At 45.6% G+C, this 12827-nt stretch overlaps 1 protein-coding gene across 2 annotated transcripts in view; it reads right to left on the bottom strand.

Annotated features, from left to right (window-relative positions):
• Ube4b (ubiquitination factor E4B) overlaps positions 1 to 12827 on the bottom strand; it is a 103636-nt gene that overhangs the window by 30979 nt on the left and 59830 nt on the right. For both annotated transcript variants that reach the window (XM_057784102.1, XM_057784103.1), the window contains 6 exons: positions 10377 to 10460; positions 5145 to 5201; positions 4452 to 4568; positions 4273 to 4371; positions 3461 to 3574; positions 2051 to 2249 (listed from right to left, as the gene is read on the bottom strand). In XM_057784102.1, the coding sequence (XP_057640085.1) occupies positions 2051 to 2249; positions 3461 to 3574; positions 4273 to 4371; positions 4452 to 4568; positions 5145 to 5201; positions 10377 to 10460 (670 nt within the window). The remainder of the gene's footprint in view (positions 1 to 2050; positions 2250 to 3460; positions 3575 to 4272; positions 4372 to 4451; positions 4569 to 5144; positions 5202 to 10376; positions 10461 to 12827) is intronic.

Below are 12827 nucleotides of genomic sequence, written 5' to 3'. Positions count from 1 at the left end.
AGCCTCCAAGAATATTTTTTAAATCACAAACTTATGTGGCACCCTAAGAAACACAAATCCCTACGTGCTTTAGTTAAAGGCCCTGTAACCCATCTTAGCGGATTAGATGTTTATATAGATCAATCTTTTATGATATGTCTTCCTAATATATCTTACAAAATCATCTTCATATCCCAAGATGTACGTATCAATTCAATCTGACAATAGTATTAGGCATATTAATCTATCACAGTCATTTTCTTACATGTTTGTTTTCCTACTTTCTAGGAAAAACTTTGTACTTTGAACATCAGCTTCTGGAGTATAGGCAGAAAGTAGAATCACAGAGAGAATATCATTACATAGTAGGTTTTTGGTTTTGTTGTTTGTTTATTTGTTTTGCAGTTGTTTTGGTTTGGTTTTGGTTTTTCCATACAGGGTTTCTCTGTGTAACAATTCTGGCTGCCCTGAGAGTTGCTTTGCAGACCAGGCTAGCCTTAAATTCACAGAGATCCGCCTGCCCCTACCTCCTAAGTACTAGGATTAAAAAATGTGTGCCACCACAGCCCAGCTACATATGTAGTAGTTTTTAATCAGTACATAACAACTCATTTATAGGGTAGAGTTGGTACTTAACACGTGTGTATAGAATGTCATAGTTAAATCATTCGAGCATTTATCCTATCTTTGTACTGAAAACAGTCAAACCCCCTCCGCAGCTTTTATGAAACATGCACTGAGCTACTGCTGACCACTGCTACCTTGCTGTGCTAAAGAACATTAGCGGTAGCAGGGCGGTGGTGGCGCACGCCTTTAATCCCAGCACTTGGGAGGCAGAGGCAGGCGGATCTCTGTGAGTTCGAGGCCAGCCTGGTCTACAAGAGCTAGTTCCAGGACAGGTACCAAAGCTACAGAGAAACCCTGTCTTTAAAAAAAAAAAAAAAAAAAAAAAAAAAAAAAAAAAAAAAAAAGGACATTAGTGGTGATTTCTCCTATACAACTGTGCCCTTAACCAGTTGCAGGGCTTCAGGGGCAGTCTTGCTGCTTAGGAGACTGAGGCAGGAGGGTTGCTTGAGTCTAGGAACTTGAAGCTGGCATGGACAACACAGGAAATCCTTAACTTAAAAACTAAAGCAACTTAGTCCTCTGCTGCTCTATCACCATCCTGTGTGCCCCCCATCCTCTGCTGCTCTATCACCATCCTGTGTGCCCCCCTCCCCGTCCTCTGCTGCTCTATCACCATCCTGTGTTTGTCGCCCTTTTCTCTTCAACAGTGTTATAATTTTAGGGCTGGAGAGATGGCTCAGTAGTTAAGAGCAATGACTGTTCTTCCAGAGGACCTGAGTTCTATTCCCAGCAACCATATGGTGGCTCACAACCATCTATAATGAGATCTGGTGCCCTCTTCTGGCCTTTAGGCATACATGGAGGAAGAATGTTGTATACATAATAAATAAAACCTTTAAAAAAAAGTGTTATAATTTTATAATATTCCCAGAATTCATTTTAGGCTGAGGAAACGAATTTATTAAACAACATCTATTTTTTTCTTTTCTTGGTCTTATAAGGTAGGATCTTGCTGTGTAGCCCACACTGGCATTGAACTTGTGATTCTCCTACCTTCCTCCTGAGTGCTGAGGTTACCAGTATGTACTAAGTAAGACTGAGCACCAAGTGATTACTTTCCTAGAAGGTGTACATTTGATCATGGCATTTCCCTTTCCAGGTAAATAGGAATTCATCTTATTCCACACATAATTTTCAAATATTAAAAAAAGAAGTGGCAGGGGGTTTTGATTTTTGTAATTACAAATATATTTTATGCTACCAAGAAGCAAGATAATTATCCTTATACCTTAAAACAGCCATATTTTCAACTGCCACGATACAACATAAAATCTGTAATAGAGTTGTTATTATCGAGTCTTCTCTTTCCTGCCCATCTGCTCTATGTATCTGTGTTCAGTATTCAAGGAAGAAATTTCACTATGTTAATTTTTACTCTGCATCGCCATCTCCCAGAGCCACGCAGATGAAAGAGAGATGACCCAGCCATGAACATGGCACTCACAGAGCTCAGCCAGCCACTCATTCACATCCTCCATTGTTGCATTTATCCGTGTCTCATCGTTCGGGAGAGTAATCCGACATTTCGGGTGGAATATGTAAGTGGGGTCAACTGTTTCCAGCTTGATCTTTGTACTTAGCTGCTGCAGGACCCAAAGGAGGTTCAGCATAAAGCCGTCTGTGGACACCAACCGATCATCTGCCTGGGACACAAAGTGAAAGCAATTCAAACGACTGGTAAGTACAAATTCCTATGAGAGCACCCGGGGCATTCCAGTGTGATCACTCCCTAAAGTCAGTAACAGGATGTATGGTGATGCCAGTCAAGCAAGGTCCCACCTATCCACTACCATGTCCTCACTGACCGTCTGCATAACACAATTCATATTTAGAGAGGTCCCACCTATCCACAACCATGTCCTCACTGACCTCTGCAACACCCCCATCTGCACAGCACAATTCATAGTTAGAGAGGGAGTGAAGGTCAGAGAATTGGGAAGCAAAGGCAGAACAAATGTAGCTTCCGTTCTCCTTCCTATTTCTCAGGAACATCAATCAGCACAACGAGCTGCACCCCCATGTGACAGTTTTGTCGTGTAAACAATGAACACAGACCCACGTGAGTAACTAAGAAACCATTAGAGCTGAGCGGCCACTGTACGTTAGGGACTATTCTAATGCTTTACGTAGAAGTAGCCCACAAGTCAGCAGTCACTCCTAACCCCCATTCACCAAATTGAGACCCTGAGGCACAGAGAAATGCAGATGTGGCTCTTCTCTATACTTTTATTATTTTGTTTACAAGTTCATTCTATTAATAATAATCTGGAATTTTTAATTTCCCTGCTCTTACCATGAGCAATGTAGGTCTTCTTCAGGCCTGCTCCTGATCCCGGCCCTGTGATCTCCTGGCTGACGCCCCTCCCCTTCAGTGGATCCCACTACAGTCCTCACCGATAAGCCCTGACCAGACTCAAGCTTCTTTTTCACCTGCGTATTTGCCCCGAGTCACAAAGGCCTACATCCTGGCTCACAATGAAGCTGGCCCATTTCTGCTCTACTACTGTATCGGTACTGTGTATGTTCTAGCCTTGTAACAACAGGCTCCTCAGTCAAGGCTTTGATACAATGCCGCCTCCTCAGAGAGGCCACGCTGCTACCTGATCAGAATTCATTCCTGTACCTTCCTTCTGGCACTCCACAGACACTCCCAAACCTGTGCACTTCCATCTCAGACTGCACTTGCACGTCTACTCCCTACCAGAGAACTCAGGATCCACACAAGTGGGAGACTAGCCTGTCTTGTTGCACGCTGTCTTCCTGATCCCCAGCTCTCAGCCTGGGAGGAGCTGCATTAAGTCTGAGCAAGATAAACAGGTTCAATGAGCACCTGAGGCATTAGGGGGACTCGTACCTGCATCTGGGCTTTCTTCATATTGGCATTGACGATGGCCGCCATGTAACTGAGAGCTGCTTCACGAGTTTCGCCATTTAACAACACACTATGCAGAATCTTGAAAAGCTCTTGCTAAATTATTTTCAAAAAGAAAAAACAATTGACTTCTTTTTTACTTTGAGATTAGCCTACCACTTCCCCTTCCTCTCCCACACCCATTCCTTGTATGGAAGCCAAGATAGTCAGCACATAGAAGTGTGTGTGAGAAAGCAGGAGGACCACGGAGGGCAGCAGCATGCAGTGGGGAGGATACTGAACAGCCACAGGTTTAATAACCCAGCCTCTGTCACTTCTGTCCCATGACCAATATGGCTTCAATTGGCAAAGGCACTTCACGTTTGCAATTGAGGTCAAGAGACATGTTAACTGTATTTGGGATCAGCAAAAGGTGCCACACTATCAGCTTTTGCTCATCCTCATGGCTTTCATGGTTATGGCAAGATGGAGGGAAAGCACGGCCACTAGAAATCATTCCAGCCCTCAGTGACAATCCCAGAGAAACAGCATAGCTGGGCTTCAGTCATTACTCATGTCACAGTGGGGCTCTCTGGGAGACGCCTGACTGCACCCTCGAGGTGCTGGGCCGGGGCTCCATCTCTGCCCCGAAGCAGCAATAAGAGCTAACAGCAATGAGCTGAGCTCTACACGGAGCATCTTCCTCATAGCACATCTGCCTTCTGTGACGCGGGAGACCCGGTAGCTCTCATCTATTAAACAGGCTTTCTTCCCCCAGGAGGCCCTCGCCTCTGCCTTCCCTTCTCAACACCTACCCGTCCCAGCTCCAGGTAATGCTGTAGTGACTGGCTGACGACACGGGTGTTCTCCAGGGTAATGGTGGGCCCTGAGAAGTATTTCTCAACCACCTTTGCCTGGAAGGAGACGAGAAATACTCGATCAGCATACAGTGACCACCTGGGAAGGGCTAAGCGGGCATCAAATGTGTACTCACATCGTCCTCCGCAAAGACCGAGAAACTGAAGAAGGCCCCTAAGTAGGAGAGTCTCTGCAGCTCCCGCCCAGAACCAGGGCTTAAAGACTTCGGCAACCACAGGGGCAAAGAGGCGACCTAGAGACAACACAGAGGGACCCATCAAGCTGCTGAGGGAGATGATGTGGGAGGAGCCCAGAGTGCCCAGCAATCAGCTATACAGGTGGTTCTGGCCACCAAGCACTCCCAAACTACAAGGTACACGTCAGGTTCCTTTTAATATTTTTGACCTCTGACAGTAGGTGCTCTCCAACTTCCACACTTTTGTAACAAGCGCTTTACGTTTTTTATTGATTCTTTCAGAATGTCGTGTGTGTATATGTGTGTGTGGTTTGACATTTCTCCCTACTGTCCTTTTTTTCTCCTAAGTGAAGCTTACGAGACCCGTTGTGATGTTCCTCAGAGGATCTGCTCGTTTCCCACAGCACCTGCTACTCTTGCTGTAGAGTACTTATCCCCCGGGAAAGCAGACAAAGGAAATATGTCAGCACAGAAGACACCACATAGAACAGCGATTTACAACATGAGGGCATCGCCCCCCTCTCCCCGCGCCTGCCTCTATCCACATGTCTTTCACGAGAAGTCTGTAGCTGACACTACTTGTCCTCTGCGCGGTGACAGAGTCAGCGCATGGGTTCACCAGGCGACACTTACCAAACTGCACACAGGGTGTGTCTTCCCAAACTTGGTTTCACAGAGCTCACCTAGTGCCTAGAAATAAGACAGGACAGAATCACTGGGTATGTTCTGTTTCACACTGCTGTCGTGTGTGACAGCAAGGGACAACTTTCATTTCCACTACAAATGCTTGATGATGCTCATTATGAGGGCATCAACTTCACTACTTTTCCTACTTAGTAAAGGAACACACACGAATGGCAAAACAAAACAAAAAGAACACATACAAAAACAGGTGGTGGTGGGCTGGAGAGATGGCTCAGAGGTTAAGAGCATTGCCTGTTCTTCCAAAGGTCCTGAGTTCAATTCCCAGCAACCACATGGTGGCTCACAACCATCTGTAATGAGGTCTGGTGCCCTCTTCTGGCCTTCAGACATACACACAGACAGAATATTGTATTGTATACATAATAAATAAATAAATATTAAAAAAAAAAAAAAACAGGTGGTGGTGGCTCATGCCTTTAATGCCAGGACTCAGGAGGCAGAGGCAGGAGGATCTCTGTGAGATCTGTTAGAGGCCAGCCTGGTCTTCAGAGCAAGTCCCAGGACAGCCAGGACTATTTCCCAGAGAATCTCTGTCTCAAAAAAACAAAAACAACAACGAAAAGAAAAACAACCCTGTCTATGTGGCCTGGTGCATACCTTTAGTCCCAGCACTCAGGAGGCAGAGGCAGGCTGATCTCTGTGAACTGGAGGCCAGTCTGGTCTATGGAATTCCAGGATAGCTAGAGCTACATAGTGAGACCCTGTCTCAAACAAAACAAAATAAATACCTTTGTGGGAAGGGGGAAAACATAAAAAATATTTCATGAAAGAGTATTTAAATAAAAAAAAAGCATTTAGGAAATGGAGCACACAGAGAACAGCTGGAATCACTTGGACACTCTGGTGTCCTTTCCAAAGGGTGTGAACATAGTCTAAAGACTGAGTTTTTTTGCTTAATGTCATTTCATAACACAAGATTTGTTGCACGGACTGTGTGTGCTAATCCTGCCAGCGCTAACCAGGGCTTTACCCTGAACCCAAGAAGCTACCAGATGCAGATCACTTAAAAGGATGACATGGCTTCCGGCATGAGCAGATGCAGTAACTCTTCTTCAGTGCTGTCTTCATTCTATACCAGACAGTCATGACCACAGTTTAGCCGAAGTCCATCAAGCCACAACGAATATGAAATTAGTTTCTCTGTTACTTAGACAGAAGCTGCCTACCAGCCATCGAGCCATGAACAGACGCAGTGACGTCACTGATACAAAGAACTGCTGAGGCATGCAAGTTCTCACACCGCACTAACACCACAGGGAAAGCCTAAGACAATGTCCCCACCAGGCATCACACCATCCACAAGGGAAGACAAACTTGGGAGGCTGGCAGCCATATGACATCATCATCATTTATTGTTGCTTTTGTTATTGTGTTATTGTGTGTGCGTGTGCTTCTTTAAGATGAGACTTTGCTACGTCCCCCTAACCACCTAAGTGCTGGCTCTGCAGACATATGCCACATTGTCCAGTAGCATCAGCATAAAAGACAGCTCCAGCAATCACAGCATAGAACAAAGCAATAATCCAGCAATAATCCAGTAATTTCTGCGCTAGCTCCAGCAGCCTTTCTCTTCCTGCCCATTTCTCATCCCCGCCTCACTTTCTTCTCTGCCCTTTAGATGCACCCTCGTTATTGTGCCGGCATCAACAGCACGCCCCAATTAAACCACTGTCTACCACAAAGGATGCTTCTGTCGTTGACGAGGACATTTTGTTGATATGTCACTACACGCTCTTCACTGGAACACTAAACTACTCCAGATCAGGGCTGAGAAGTCAACAGTCCCAAAGGAGTGTTTACACGACAGTGAGGGTACAGGCAGCACCGGCTGAAAACCTCAGCTGAAACAACAGTGACAGTCCCACGTCCTCTCTGCCCTCGCCATACAGTTTATAGGAAACCTGAGGAATATGACTGCAACACTAAGTCTTAGAAACAAGATCCGCAGTTTTATTTACCTACTTTCTTGGTGGTTTCTGTTGTTGTTGATTATTGGTTTTTGAGACAGGATCTTACTATGCAGCCCAGGTTTGCCTGGAACTCACCATGAATTTCAGGCTGGTTCGCCAAACCCAGCCTCCTGAGTGCAGAACTACAGTACACCTGGATCTAACTTCTTTCTTTACCTGTTTTCCTCCACCCAGGGTAATCTCACATGTGTGTGATCTCACTACGTAGAGGTGGATGGCCTTGAGCTCCTGATCCTCCTGCTTTGAAAGACCTGGCTCACTCTGTAGCCTAGGCTGGCTTAGAATTCTCTGAGTAGCTGATCCGGCCTTTAATTCACGATTAGCCTTCTTGCCTCAGATTCCCAACGGTTGGGGTGACGTGAGAACCAGACATGGCCAGGCCTCACACTCTCATTCATTGAGTGAGGACTTTCACCCTGCTAATGCTGCAACAGTTCTGTCACCTGTGTGAGCATTTATCACAGTATATAATTCTCAAGATATTTTGCTATGAGACAATTTTTACCATGAATTATTAATAGCCCAAAGCAGCAGTTCTCAACCTGTGGACCATGAACCTTTTTCACCTAAGACCATTGGAAAACACAGATATTTACAGTATGATTCATAACAGTAGCAAAATTACAGTTATAAAGTAGTAACAAAAATAGTTTCACAGTTGGGGGTGAGCACAACATAAGGAACTGTATTAAAGGTTGAGAACCACTGTGTTAAAGAGTCTCAGCGTCAGGAGGGCTGAGGACCACTGGGTTAAAGGTCTCCGCGTTGGAGAGGATGAGGAGCATGGCTCTAAGGGAAGAGAGCTTGTTTCCCAAGCTCTGTGATCTGGTACTATTACCAGGTACCAAGGCGTCAATAGCATAATAGAATCAAATCAATAGAATGAGTACAAGGAACAAAGTATCAATTTCTCTATGATCAATTTATACAAAGTTGTAAATGTACATAGAGTAACTGAGTTTTATGGGTTGGCCGGTTTTCATTACAACCCTGTAACAAAAAGGAATACCTGAAGGCATGTCTCCCAAAACTCCAAAGAAGCAAATTCTAAACAGAAGAGTCTCTCATTTGTTTTTTAAATTTTTTGAGATAGGGTCTCTCTGCAGAGCTCTGGTTGTTCTGGAATTCACTATGTAGACCAGGCTGTCCTGGAACTCTGAAATCTGCCTGCCTCTGCCTCCCGAGTGCTGGCATTTAAAGGCGGCGCCACCATGGCTCTCACAAGCACAGCAGTGGTTTACAACAGCTGCACCCCCAGTGGAAATCTAGCTAAAGATTCTGCCCATAATTTCTGCTTGTTTTGAGCACCTTGGGGCATCAGTTACATCTCTGTTCTGAAGACAATACCACGGATGAGACGCATGGCTTCATAGATTCAGTGTGCCCAGGATACAGAGATAAACTACATTACTTCACAGGTAGGACAGTGCCCTTTGACCTTGCCCCTAGTAATCTGTTTCTGTGGGGGAGGGAGGGATGGGTGCTTGCAAGGATGCACATGTGTGCTCACGTGGGTGGAGGAACGGGAGTGATGTTGGGAATCTTCCAACTTATTCTCACTGAGGCAGAGTCTCTCCATCAAACTCCCAGGTCAGCAATAATGGCTAGTTTCTCTAGCTGGCCTGATCCAGGGATCCTCCAGCTCCACCTTCTAAGGCTAGAATGACAAGCAGAGCACTCGACACACCCAGATTTATGTGGGTTCAGGCTTCCTGCTTTTCAGGCAAGCATTCTGACTACTAAGTCATCTCCCCAGACTCTATTCATAGATTAACAGATTCACTTAGTGTGAGTATGTGCACATATGTGTGTATGCAAGTGGGCACACATATGCCACAGCACATGTTGGGAAGTCAGAATAAAACTTTCGGAGTTGGTTATTGTCTTCCACCTTGTTTGGGGGCAGAATCTCTGATTTCTGTCACTTCACTTTGCTATTCCAAGCTAGTTGGCCCATGAGCTTTTGGCCAGTTGTCCTGTGTCCACCTCTGACCTTCCCCAAGACATACTGGGACTACAGTTACAAGCCCCCATATCTGGCCTTTCATGTGCAGCCACAGGAAGCAAACTCAGGCCACAGGATCATGTGGCAAATATTTTAGCCTACTGAGCTAGCTGTGGCTCAGTAAACAAGATTTTCCCCCTGCTGGTCACGAGCACGCACAACTGTAAGCCAAGCACTTAGGAAGCAGATAGAGGTTCATGAGTACAGGGCTAGCCTGGGCTACCCAGGAAAATATTAAAATGGTTTCATTCATTGGGGATTTTTTAAAAAGATTTATTTTCATTTATGTGCATATGTGCATGTGCCTCCTGAGTGCAGGTACTTGTATAGGCCAGAAGAGGGCAAAGTTCATGGGGCTGGAGTTACAGGCAGTTTTGCAAACCATGCCCAGGTTACATAGAAGAGCAACAAACATTCATAACTGCTGAGCCACTTCTCCAGCCCCAATTTGCTGATGCTGTTTTTCCATCTATTTTTACTGTGTGTGTGGGGATACAGAATGTATGTGCAAGACAGAGGAGAACTTATGGAGTTGGTACTCTCTCTCATCTTTACGTGGGTTTAGGCTTGCACAGCAAGAATTTTAAGATGAACCAGACTCTTAAGGGTTTTTCTTTGAAATCCCAAGTATGGTTTGTTTGCTGTTCTGAAAATCAGCAAGTTGCCCCCAAAAGTGATGCTTTGTGCTAGCAATCTAGGCTGGCAAAGCATGCTGGCATTAGAGCTTCACTCACTGCATCTGGGACTGGCAGGGGTGGAGTGCAGAGGGCTACAATGCACCCAGGCAGCTCAGCACACAACTGCATTCCATCTGGCCACACCAGGCTCTCGGGCTTTACATGTGAATGCGGGATTAATCTACACCGTCACTGCAACACATGAAAGGTAGAGATGGTGGGACCAGAATCAACGGTCATCTTCAGCCTGAAGACATGAGACTGTCTCAAAAACTAAAACTTTTTTTTTTTTGTTTTGTTTTGTTTTTCGAGACAGGGTTTCTCTGTGGTTTTGGAGTCTGTCCTGGAACTAGCTCTTGTAGACCAGGCTGGTCTTGAACTCACAGAGACCCGCCTGCCTCTGCCTCCCAAGTGCTGGGATTAAAGGCGTGCGCCACCACCGCCCGGCTAAAAACTAAAACATTTGAAAACAAGACTGAACAGAGATCTAAGAGAAAGTGTCTTTTACCATGAGGGGGTATTTGAAGTAGTCACTGTCGAGAGAGCACTCCTTGGCAGCCAGAGCCAGGCCTTGTAAAACAGGGATAAAGATCTGTAAGAAAGAAAGGCACAGACGTTAGACTGAAGGCAAACAAAGCATGTCGGGCAAGGTGCTGGGGCTGCGGGGCCAGGCACTCCTGCTCTTCCCCCAGGAGAAACCTTTCTTCCTTATAAAGGATTGTAGAATTCTGGAGTGCTGACCTGTCACTCAAACTCACCACAGAGTAAAGGAGCTGAGTTTTCCAGAAAAGGATGCTGATGAGCACGAACACTTCAGCGGGACACTGACATCCAACAACAGCCAGCAAGGTAACTGTGAGGGGTCCCTGCCTCACTGCGGACGCCCGCACACCTCACCAGCACCTCCCTCCTCCCCGAGTTACTGATTAACACACACCTATGATCTGTAGGAAAAGCACCTAAGTGTTCCACCTTCTCCTCAAATCCACATACACTAGAAAACCAGTTGTGTTCTGTTTGTTACATTCAGCTTAACCGAGAGCAAGGAGACAGCTGATGGATGTTCAAACTGAAAGGTAAATGATGACTAAGAATGCCTCACCTGCACACACAGTGTGATTAGTATAGTCACCTGATCTGGACCTCAAGGGCACAGAAACATACAAGGCTGGCATGATAGGCTAACTGAGTGCTAGCCCTGCTCAGCATGGCCCACCTCAAACTTCACAGCGCCCTGTCACTGAGCCACACAATAGGAGTGGGCTAAAACCCAAGACAACAACATCAAGGGGGAAATGAATGAGCACAGCAGCTGGCAATCTGCACATGAGCTGAAAAAGGAGCTTATGTGAAGCCACTAGAAAACCTGGACCTGCCCCTCAGGACAGAGAACTTTCAGCACAAGAGAAGACACGGGACCAAACACAGTGCCCAAGATCACACGCGCCTGCAGAGCATTTTGCGCTATCAAAACGGCTCTGGGAGAGATCACCGTGGTTTCCGTAACTGGGGTATCAGGGCAAAAGTAATGTGCCTTCGTAAACTAGCTCCAAAGGGGAGTAACAGTCAGCATGGGAGCAGGAGATGCCAAAACTGCCTCCAAGAAGAAAAGGCAAAACAAGTTCTAGAATCCCACAGATAAATGCCATTAACTGTTCATCTGAAAAAATCTTTAGATAGGCTTTAAGAAATACTTTAACTTTACTTTTTTTTAGTAGAGTATCCCCTTGTGCAGGTAAGAGCTTATTAGATAATAAGCAGGCAAAAGAAGAATAAGAATAAAATGTTTCCCAAAATACATCAAGGATTGTTATTGTTTCTATTTAACTTACTGTGTTTGTGTAATGTGTGTATAAGTGGGTGTGTGCATACTAAACGTGGAGGTCACAGGGCAATCAGTACTTTCGGGAATCAGTACTACCCCTCTACTGTGTGTTCAGGGACCAACTCCAGGGCACCTGGCCTACACAGCAAGCATGTTTGCCCACGAAGGCAGCCACAGCCTGGTGCCACGTTATTTTTGTACCTGCAATACTGCAAAGCACTCTATTACTTTCCGAGTGAGCGCCTCGCAGTCTGCCTCAGCTGTGCGTCCACCCAATATTAAAAGGAAAGCGGAAGCCGGGAGAGGACTTACAAATCACATCTGCCATTGTTAGGCAAAAAGGGAGGACGCGGCCCAATGCAGTCAGCAGCTCTGTTTCTGCAGGGCTTCTCTCCACATAAAACTCAAGTTTATCAATAATATAAGCATAAATAACATGTCCATTTCAGGTGATTTTGGGCCTGATTTTTAAAACTACTCCGGGTTCTTCAAATGCTTGCTTTTATGTAAAAAAGTATTCATTAATGCTGACCACACTTAAAGGCCGCTTCATTTAAACCTCCTGAGACAATTTTTTTGTGCACTGGAGTTCACTTATCTCCCTAAAGAGAAAGAGCTTACGGTGCCGCTTTATTGTTTCTGCATGCCCACAGACATCACAAAAGGCCACAGTTAACAACGTCAGAGAGGGCATACCCTGAAACACAACTTTTCTTCTGGGGTCCTGAATTGTCCCCTCCCCCCATTCAGATGAAGTCTCACTATGTAGCCCTGGCTGGCCTGGAACTCACTATGTAGAGCAGGCAGGCTGGTTTCTAATTCATGGAGATTTAGCAGGTTCTGACTGGTGAGTGCTGGGATTAAAGGCATTCACCATCACACCTGATGTGACATGGATTGTGCTTTTTTTTTTTTTTTTTTTTTTTTTGGTTTTTCGAGACAGGGTTTCCCGGAAGCTTTGGTGCCTGTCCCAGAACTAGCTCTTGTAGACCAGGTTGGCCTCGAACTCCCAGAGATCCGTCTGCCTCTGCGTCCCGAGTGCTGGGATTAAAGGCATGCGCCACCACCGCCCAGCATGGATTGTGCTTTTACAAATATTTAAAAATTCAAAGCTCTTAAAATCAAGACTTATGA

The sequence above is a fragment of the Chionomys nivalis genome, chromosome 11 (genome assembly GCF_950005125.1).
Source record: "Chionomys nivalis chromosome 11, mChiNiv1.1, whole genome shotgun sequence".
In the NCBI taxonomy this organism is placed as follows: Eukaryota; Metazoa; Chordata; class Mammalia; order Rodentia; family Cricetidae; genus Chionomys; species Chionomys nivalis.
The sequence above is the reverse complement of the archived record's forward strand: the minus strand, read 5'-3'. Positions and strand labels throughout refer to the sequence as shown.